The 11,036-nt window shown below is 39.3% G+C and overlaps 1 protein-coding gene across 1 annotated transcript; it reads right to left on the reverse strand.

The window, feature by feature from the left end:
• Positions 1-7,764: 7,764 nt before the first annotated feature.
• On the reverse strand, positions 7,765-10,757 carry LOC133987705 (transmembrane and death domain protein 1-like). Its single transcript, XM_062427150.1, has 5 exons — positions 10,655-10,757; positions 10,093-10,284; positions 9,674-9,793; positions 8,634-8,786; positions 7,765-8,054 (listed from the first exon to the last, which is right to left on the reverse strand). The coding sequence occupies exons 1-5, from the start codon at positions 10,755-10,757 to the stop codon at positions 7,765-7,767; spliced, it is 858 nt and encodes a 285-aa protein (XP_062283134.1).
• Between the last annotated feature and the right edge of the window lie 279 nt (positions 10,758-11,036).

An 11,036-nucleotide genomic window follows, 5' to 3' on the forward strand; every position in this document is an offset into this window, starting at 1 on the left:
CAAGTTTTCTTACTTACCTGTATTCATCATGAAGCTATTCATACATATCTAAGAGTAGTTTTACTTTTACAGGAAATGTTTTGAACGGCAGCTGTTGAAGTGAAGACGGGCAGAAGACACATGCCGAAGATACAAACAATAATCTTCAGTGTCATTGTAATTTAGTGAAATATATTGTAGTAAAAAATGGCTTGATATTGAATCTCTTTGCTAACTATCAATTATCCAAATGCATGTTTTACTTTGTGTTTGAGCACAGTAATCAGTACTTGACTCCACTGACAGGGGGTGTTACATACCAGCACAAACGACCCCAACAACAAGTCAGAAGTGAGTAGATAATGAGGGTAACTCTGAGGCCGTTTGCCCACCCCTCACAATAACTGTGAAGTGAACCTGCTGACTGCGCAGTCATACAGAAGTGGTCCTGTAATTAACTGAGAGTGTGCATGGCCACAGCTGTGAGGTACAGCCAGCTGAGCAGTCTGGCTATCTCCCTGTGGAGGCAAGACACTGAGATAGGCTAAACGCAAATGAAAGGAGGAATACGCAGCATCAGCAGTTTCATAGCTTTGTTTTCATGCAAACTCTATTAACGACCAGTGTTTCAATCATTTTCCATGAGGCAGAATAAAGCTACAACAACCAAAATAACAACTCTAATTGTTTCAAGTTGTACGTGACTGTGACAAAGGAAATATGTGGGCCAACTGACTTGTGTGAATTGTAGCAGGTGCTTAAAGGCCTGCGGTGTCTAGCCTAGCAGCAGGCTGACAGTCGTGTTGTTATGCCTGTGATGCATGAATGGATTTATGATGCTATTAAGAAATCATCCTAAGGTATTCTGGCACACATCTGCTCCTCTGCTCTCCTTCCTCTCTGCAGCAATTTGGCACCACAAGTGATTACAAGGTTTCTATGGCCATCAGCTTTAATTTGGAGCTCTGGGAGAGTCTCTCATCACTTAATGTGTATGTGTGTGAGTTTGTGTTTGTGTGTATCTGTGTGTTTGTTTTTAATTTCATCACCTGCAACTCTCATCTTTCTTGTTTTCTCATTGTTTTCAGGCTGATTGTAGCAGTTATTTGCTCAGTCCTAAATTAAATACATTTTAAATTGAAAAAGAAAGACCTTAACCACTATTTGTCACATGGTTATAAGGCATTATATCACTCTGCCCTGCTTTTCTTGTCTTTAATTGTTTGAATGTATAAGAAAAATGAAATTGACTGTTTTGTCACATATTCTGTCTGTGTCCCAAATGCATCAACGTACAATGTAGCTTAGGTTTTGAGTAGGTCAACAAAGAAAAATTGACAAAATCAAGTATATTCAAAATAGTCTGTGTGCATCTTTAGGGTTTTTTTTTTTTTTTTGAGTATGCTCTTGATGTCCACTATAAGCCCAAAATGCAATATACAGAGAAAATACAGGAGCTTCAAAATGTAAAATTAATTGCAGAAAAGTCCAAACCTGCGGTGTAGATCAATCAATCGGCATACGTATTATATCCCTACCATGGTACTACAAAATGGTTAAGTATGTTGATTTTCTCTCATTCTAACTGCAAAAGTGCAGATAATTAGATACATTGAACATACTGTCTGTAATTAGTATGTAGTAGACACATTACCGTCTCCGTGTAAGAACAGCAGGGTGAAGCACTTTTTAAATAGTGCAGTTGCTTTGCTCAGGGGCACCTTTTCAGAGACTGCACCTTTAATTGCAGGCTCACATCTGGAATACACCCACTCATGAGTGATCAGTGCTGCTTTTTGTTACTACCCTGCCTCTTTCCCTCTCCCTGCACTCAATACATTTAAAGTTATGGTGCTGCTTTGACTCTTTTCACTAATCAAAATGTATCATAAACTTTGGCCTATTATGCTTTTTAATTTGACCTTCTTTTATTTTTTATTTTATTTTTTTATTTATGATATTGTGCCATATAATTAACCCTTATCAATGATGCTATAGGTAGAAAAACGCTAACCTTTCTGGAGGTCAAATGAAGATTACATTGAACTATGAAATGAAATGCTTCTAGCTAAATCCTTTTTCAAATGAGATACTTTTATAATGGACTAGCTTTTCAATCCCTGTAATTACAAGTTCACATAAAAATTAATTTTACACCCCTTGCACATTCATTGACCATGATGGTTTAATTAACAAGGTCCCTTTTATAAATTTGAGACGGAGAGATTTATGTATTAAATTTGTTTACACGCCCACTGGTTTCATACTATTGAGACTAATTGCATGGTGTCAGAGGGTATCTCCTCGTTGAGTCATGGGACCTTGTCATTTAGCGCTCGCCTGCTTTTATGAAGAGCCTTCCTGAAAAAGTATTCAGCTCTGACCTTTCTGAACCAAGATTTAAATTTGTAGCAATTTAATAAAGATGCAGGAAGCCAATTTTCATTAAAAGGCTGTTGCTTTAATAGGCTGAGGGTTTGTCATCTGAGGGAATGACAGAGCAACCAAAAACGCTTTTGGAAAAATAAATAATAACTGTTTGACATTGATCAAGAGACAGCAGTTGCTGCTTTGCATATGCATTTTAGAGACCTATGTTTGGGAATACATTCTGCTTCATTAACAAACCACTTTGCATCCAGGGATTCATAAATCTTGATTGTGCACTGTCAGCAAATTGTCTTTGGACAGGGTTTGTTTACATAGTTGCTGAGGGCAAATCTGACCACTGATAGCTAGTATTAATTAATGTTGCGTATTGTCTCATTCCAGTAGTTCAACACAATTAAATTCAGCAACAATGGAACATTCTCTGGTGATTAATTATAGCATACAATTATTGAGTCTGCATCTCTGACTGGGGGATGGTTAATTATTTATAGTTAAATTAAGCCACAACACCATGTCTGATGGAAAATACTGCCCAACCTGCTTGCCATTTTTGTTTTTTTCTCTCTTTAGCAACCTGTACAAATAATAAGCTCTTTCATTTCACAGAACCATAATTGCATTAAAAGTAATCACTGTGTTAATTATTTCAAAAGACATTGACCTTTATGGAAATATACAAACAGCAGAGTCTGAGATTGAGGCCGCAGAAAAACCTGAAAGCATTCAAGATATCGTTTTTTTCTTTTTGGATACAGTTTTTGTAAAGAAAGGAAGGAATTAATTTAACATTCATAAACAGTATCACAAGCCGAAGCTGAAGCAAGAAGATAAAGCAGTAATTAAAATAAACAAATTTGACCTTCTTACAAAATATCCCATCAAGACGAAGACAGATTTGCAGTTATCGCATTGGACAAATATGCTAGTGAGTGCCATCAGTGCAGGGTTTTATCATCCCATCAACTCATTAAACGGAGCGGCAGGTACTATTTGCTCTCGTGTCTTCTTATTAGATAAAAACCACAGTGTGATAACTACAGATCCTAGCTCCTTACTGAGCCGTTCAGTATCAGTGGGGAAATTAGACAAGACAATGCAAAACAACGCAGTGTGGTGCAACGCTAGGGGAACTCATTAGAACACTAAAGCATGGGGAGAAGCCCCATGATGCTTTGCAACATGTCACCAGGGGTGTTGTAGGTGTTATTATGCAATCATAATTTGATAGCTTGTGCGCAATTACTTCATTAAATTTGAGAATCTTGCATGATAAACTCACAGGGCAAGAAAAGTTTGTATTTTGAATTATCATATTGAGGGGGTGGGGGAATGCCATTTCATTTTGCTTGGGTTTTTTTCGTCCTTGCATCAGTGTTTAAATTAACGACTCTATTTATAATGACAGGATGTCCATATAGCTGTGAGTATACAAGTGCATATCCACAGCAAGCCTGTATGTATGTTGGACCACCTACAATGACCATCAGTTACACTTCAGTTCCGTCTTTACATGTTGACATACTGTAATAAAGTCAGGCTTGAAGAATTGAATTGTCATGAGTGTGGCTCAGCCTGACACTTGAGTTTAGAAACAAGGGACAGCCATGTCTGAGTGTCTACAAATGTCAGTCATACAAAGCAGACGGAGACCATTAGCCACACATGCATTAGTGAAACTGTGCCCTGCTTCAACCGCATAATACAGTACGTCAGAACCATTAACACAAACATTTGCAAATAAGCTTTCAGGTGAGCTCTATGTCCCATACAGCTTTCCATATAGTACTCATTAACCTCAAAACACAGTGCTTACAAACTGAAAATAAAGGAAAAATGGAGATTGGAGACACATCACATTAGGGTTTAAACTTCTTACTAAAAACGTGGTTCAGGCTTGTTTGTTTTGCTCTCTGATTGTCTGGTGTCCCTTGGGAAGCTCTTTCCATCTCCGGTGCAGAGAAAACAAACCTGTCTGAAGCTCAGGGGAGAAATGTCCTGCTTTTATCTCAATAAATAGACAGGCTAGGCAGCCATTATCCAAAGTCCTGTACAGCTGCTGTTCTGCTTTGTGCTCCCTCTCTGTCTCTCTTCATCAATTAACATCGGTTGTGATGAATTAACTCTTTTAAATGAGGAGTTCATGAAATTCATGCACTGGATGCATGCAGTTTGACGAGAGACTTATTGCCCAAACACTAACTTGTGTGTCATGATATTAGACTTAGGACAGCAGCTATTATAAAACATATTGATCAGTCTTTAATTACTCAATACTCAATACAGTATGCTGTGCAGCCATGCAGTAGAACAATCCTGTCAGACGAAGTTTTATTTTTCACTTCAAGTGAATTGCAACAAAATCATCAAAAATATGACAGAGATTTGCCCCAGAAGTTTCATATGCAAGCATGTATCCAAGACATTATACCTACAGCTTTAGCCATTTAACATGTTTAGGCTTATGAGGCATTTCCCATTATTGTGACAACAAAGCTGCTCAGTGATTTAGTGTGCCTACTCTCTAAAACCAGCTGTCTAACTGCAACACATAATGACCATCTCACCTCTCTCTTGCATTTTAATGGTCTACCACTGCAAATCGTCATAGTGTTATTGCTCCTTCACAGCTGCTTTTAGAGGTTAAGCAATAAAGACAACATATAGTATTGTATTTCAATTCTGGAAGTTATTTGTGCAAAAATAAAAATGCCACTCTCTAAGTATATTTTGTAGCAGAAATAATAAAATAGAATATTCTAAGTGTATCACATTTATGGTGATTGTTTGCTGTAATGACTCATCATGACCACGAGGTGGCACTGTGGGTTTATCTGTAAAGCCACAGAGCTGCTCTTGTCTGATCAGCACTAAAAACTTTGAAGAAGTCTCAGATTCCCCAGAGGAAACCATGAAAGAATGAAGTTGTGAAAGCCGGAGCTGAGGCGATTAAAAAAAAAAAGTATGACTTTAAAAGAGCTGTAGTTGTGATCTTGTTTTCTGTGATCCATTTATATTGAGCAAAGGGAGAGTGATGGTTGAGTGGGGACTGCAGCACCTCAGTGGCCTAGCAGATGAATGAAGATGCAAATGGAGGGAGGGGGAAGTTAAAGCCTTTAGTGACACTAAGCACACCCCAGAGGCCCTAGTGCAGAACGCTCAGCTTCAGCACATCAAGGACACAGCCTTTCTGAGCGTCGTTTGGCATGCATCACATCCCGTCCATCTACATTTTCATCCAGACAAACACTTGACTCCTAATGGCAAACTGAGCCAATGACAAGAGACAGATGTGTCCTCCTCAGAGAATCCCGTTTGATAAACCCCTGCTCCACAAACTATTAAATAACCCAAAAGAAATCACAAGAATAAAAAAAAAAAGAAAAGAAAAAACCCTATTTTACATGAGAATGAATATGCCTGAAAACCGTACCCGCACACGTTGGCTGCGCCTCGCCTGTAAATGTCAATTTCATGTCAGATTCTTTCTCTATTCATCCATGACGTTGGTGATTGCTTTATCCCTTTGCATGAGAATGGCTTGAATTGCACGTTGGCCTATTCTGGTGCTCAGACTTCTGTGAATAAAATGCATCTTAAAGGAACAGGTTGCACACAATCACATGATGAAGCTCTGCTATATAGAATATGAAACTGCAGACTGTGCTGTATATTTCTACAGTTATGCAGCATGCCGCAATGGGCTCAAGGTGTTTCTATAGTTTTCTTGATCCACTAAGAGCAGCTTCTTGGTGGTGGGTTATGCTAAGGAGTGTCACAACCATGATGCAGGCCCCATGTGGCATGTTGTTTCTGTGAGTCATTCAGGCATACGATACTCCGGCTTTCCTCTCCACTGGTTACAGAAATACAGGTGAGCCCGCAGCAGGTGAACCTGTCATAGTCAGCACCTGCAGTATCCCAACAGCTAACAGGGGAAAACTGAAGGACAGAGGAAGTTTTGTTGTGAAGAGTGCTGCTGTGCCACCTGGGAAGCTCAGTGATGAAGGTGAAACGTATTGTTGTCGATAAGACACATGGTGAGAAACACGATCCATCAATACTTTTGGTTTTACTTTTTCTACACTTCACTTTTTTTTCTTTTTTTACAATTTGCTTTGTTAAAAATCTTCAGAACTCAAAGCAAGTATAGTGTATTTGTTATGCACTAGATTATAAAGAGAAGACAGAACAAACATTTATTCAGTATAATGTTAATATTAAAGAAGAACATACAGTGTATGTGAGATTATTGAGGTCATTATTCTGGTATAAGTCAAAACTCCAATCCATGCCCTTTTGGCCTTTTAGTGCGTTGCTCATACAGTTCTGCTTAGCACTATAATTTGTTTAAATGGTGATTTATGAACTAATTGTCTGTAATTGCTGCTTAGTGCCACTGTTAATCCAAGCTGTCTGCCTCCTGAAGCACATTAGGCCAGATTTGTATAATGAAGTAATTAGTTCAATTACGAAGAAGAAAGTAGGGATAGCATAAGAAACTGTGAACAAGAAGCTAGAAAACACTCAAGTGTCATGAGCGAATTTTCTGTCTTGTTATCATGAAACTATTTACTTCAGCAGAGTATGTGAGAATTGCCTTGTTGTGAGCAAATTCTTTATAAATCTTTTACACATTTTTATTCTGTGAGGTTTCAGATGCCAGCTTTTGGACTTACTTTGCTTTAGCTTCTCATATATCAAGTTATTCCAGGTTGCTAACAATCCTCGCTACTTCACGCCTTCAAAAAAAATATAGCGCTGTGTTTTCTGCTTGGCTTCTGTCATACGCCAGAAGCTGCCATCACAACCAATGGAGTGCTCCATTGTCTGCTAGCATTTTTATTGTTATTAGTCTTTTGGATTGCCTGTGGAGGTATCGGCAGGCTCCGGGGAAGCAGGCGCCAGGCTGGATAATTAGTTGTTCTTCGATGCCAGACGGGCACATTGCCGTCACTTGGAGGGGAAATGGAAAGTGGCATCACTATCACAGTAACACCGGAACAACCTTTGGTGTGAGGGCTGGGTTCCAGCGCATCTGTCACACCACTAGTCATCTACCCACTGGCAAGACAATAATGCTTACCAGTCTAGCAATACACAGCATGGATAATTACTTTATCTAAAATGGCATTATTCTTGTCATATTTGTCACAATTAGTTGTGGTGTGCTGGAATCGATATTGAGTTGCATTATTTGTTCTGCCAATCAACGTGGACAAAAAATCGTGGCATCATAAACCTTCCATAAAAAAAACCTATCTAAAAAACAGATAGAACGAGGACAAAATCACTTATTTTGCCTTTATTTATGTATGTATGTATATGTATTAAATGTTGGAGGTGATGCCTCATTTCTTTTTATGACTTCCTGGACAACATAAACCCATGAACTGTTTATTTTTCAGCCTCTGACCTCCCAGAAACAACATCTTCCAACATCACATTTTCCACCTGGAGCTTATGGCTAGAGCTGCTGGTTACCCTGGGGTTATGGCTCCTCTGGTTTCTACGGGAGATATGGATGATGATGAGGAGTATAAAGATGCCTGCAAGCAAAGTGCCTCCGAAGCCCAGCAGGATGCCATACAACAGGGGAAGAACTACATCCAAAGGCCCCTTCTGGTACAGTGGAACAGGAGCCCGCTCCACAATGAGATCCAGGTCCCGCAATGTCAGATCCCTTACTAACACACACACACACACACACACACACACACACACACACACACACACACACACACACACACACACACACACACACACACACACACACACACACACACACACAAACACACACACACACACACAGCACAAACAGGACAGACACACTTACCATCTCAAAGGACTATGGGAGCATTTTAGTCAAGCTTTAGCTTGAATGAATCTCCTGGGAGAGTTACAAAAATGGACAGGTGATAATTAAATTTTTGAATTTCTAGGTGTCCTGGGAAATACTGCTCATATAGTGAGAGTGTTGATGCTGAGGAGTAATGAGTTGGAAGCATGCCCACGGCCACCAAATCTAATCTGGCATCTCATCTAAACACTTAATAGATTTGGGGTTCAGTGAAACATTATATCATTTGTTATTCAGACCGTCTCAAAAGGATAACCCAAAAAACTCCAGCTTGACATCAATATTTCAAGATATTTGGGCTTCAATGTGACCACACAAGGCAAGTTCTCCATCATTAATTCTATTTTATAATGTATACAATAGTATATACTATAGTAACTCTCTGATTTAGGACACATTTTCATACCTTTTCTTTTTCTGACCCTCCGTCCTGCATGCTGGTGGTCTTTTGCATCTGGTTGGAACGATGGGAAGTTTAAAGAGCTGACATATTTGTGATAGTCTTCAACGTAGCGTTTCAGGTTCAAGGCTTTTTCCTGGTTGATGTTCTTCCCCACTTCTGTGGAAACACGAGCATGAGGCCAATCAAAAGTATTTCTCTGTCGACTCAAGTACCAAAAGTGCATGTATGGCATCCTACAAAAGGCTGTAAATATGAATTTAATTGTTGTTTTCTTGCCCTGAACATAATGAGCTCTGGCAGAAGAGCAACTACTGTCCTTCAGTTCAGAATAAAACAAAATGAAAACATTCAAATTTCTACACGTGAGTAGATCTCTTCAGAACTGCAATCAAGTGTGCGATAATTGCTGCATTCTGCATCCACACAGTCTTTTTCATCAAAGCCAACACTGCCCCCCCTTCATGTCTTATAACTCATCTCTTCCCATCCTCTCCTTGTCTTTTTCTTTTTTTCTTTTTTTTTACTCCAAAGCTACTGATGAAAGGAGCAGATGGTTTGTTCTGTGGCTGGTGTCAGCTCCACTGAGTCCTCTGTCAGATCATTTACACCTCCTTCTATCCAACGCCACTCGGCTGTGGAGTTGTGTGCACACTGGACTGCAACACATGCCAGAGACTGGCAGTGTGCAAAATATGCCACTTTTGAAGTTCCAATTAAAAACGTATCTCAAAGTAATGAAGCAATTATGCGCTGTTGTTAAAGTCTTGAGGAGGACTTCTTGACCGAAATAAACCAATTTTGAAAATACACTGCCATGTACCCAAATGAGGCTTTGTTCCAATTTCCTTTTGTCAAGGGACATGCTGTGATGTCTGCTCATGAGAACAACACATACTGTACATACAAATTTAACAATTTTAATTTGAAACCCATTACATTAATAGCACAACAGAAATGTATTCTACTTAAAAAAAGAAATAATTTATTGCTACTGCAGAGAGTATCACGTCATGTGTTCCCACTGTCTGCATTTTTTTTCTCACCGATGGCAACGTCTGTTCTGCCGATGTGCTGCAAGGCGCGAGAAAGCCTGTCGTAGTAGGTCTCCTCACCGTACCTCATCAGCCAGTCTGTCAGGGCCGTCCGGCACTGAGTCTCGCCATCTAGTAAACACAAAACATATGGTCCTCAGACAGACAGGTCTGTGACAGTCAGCTTGCTGCCAGAAACTCCCCAAGCTGAGCTGGACGTATGAGAAACAGACAGGTCTCAGGGTGGGCTTTTGTTCATTTCCTTATTATAGCTCATAGCAGGATTGTACCTTCTGTGAAATTTTGTTTTTGTGTAGTTATCAAAATTTAGCCTTTAACTCTTGATGCATACATTAAACATCTATTATTTCTGTGCTCTAAAATACAAAAGGTCTCGGGTAAGTGTGTTTCAGATGATGGTGAGTGCTAACCATCAGCAGAAGAGGTGTCTCTCTTGGCTCTAGGCTTGAGATCAAGTTGATTTTTTTCTGATGAGAGGCGTTCAAGATGTTGGAAGATGTTCTCCTCTGAGTGAGAGAGGGCGAACAGAAGGTCCTCGCACTCCTGAGATGTCAACAGCTCTATTAAACGCTCCAACTGATGGACACCAATGTCCTCTGCCACTGAACAGTCAGATCACATACAAATTAAAGTTATGTCAAAACTACAAGAAGAACAGTTTAATCCATACTATCTGCGAGTAACACCATTGCTTGTGTTCAACCGTGACATCATGACTGTAAACTCCAGTTAATGAAGCAAGGTGCTGACACTACACAACATTTCTGCAGCATGGTTGTGAACTCTCAATTAGCAAGTGCAAGCGTGGGTGGCATGCAACTGTCTCCTCAGCTGCAGAGAATAGAAACTGAATAATCAACATTCCTATCATCCACAGAGCAACTCGAAAAACTTTTTTTTTTTCAGGTGAATTCTTATTAGCATGCTCACTGCTGATGTAACTGCACCTGCGATGTGAACATGTGCTCTCACCTGTGTCCTCTTCTCCAAGTGCTGAACTCAGAAGAAGAAAGAGTAGGAAGGGAGAGAATTTCCAGACTTTCATGTCAGTCGAAGTATCGTAGCCTGAATACATGGCGCTAACAATGTATGAAGCTTACTTTCAAAACTGACAAATGATCTAGAATTTGTTGAATTTTGAAAGTGTTTTTTTTCCTTTTGGAATAATGCTTCACCATGTAGAAGACATTCATGAAACTTAGGAAATATGTTTTATGAAAGCTACTTTTTCCAATTTGTATCTGATAAGAGAAGCACTGAAATAGAATTTACTGCAACAGTTATTCCCCTTGCTGATTAATCTATACCTTTTTGGAATAATTAATTAAACAGTTTATTAATAAAATTATTAATT

Source organism: Scomber scombrus, chromosome 10, assembly GCF_963691925.1.
Source record: "Scomber scombrus chromosome 10, fScoSco1.1, whole genome shotgun sequence".
Classification (NCBI taxonomy): domain Eukaryota; kingdom Metazoa; phylum Chordata; class Actinopteri; order Scombriformes; family Scombridae; genus Scomber; species Scomber scombrus.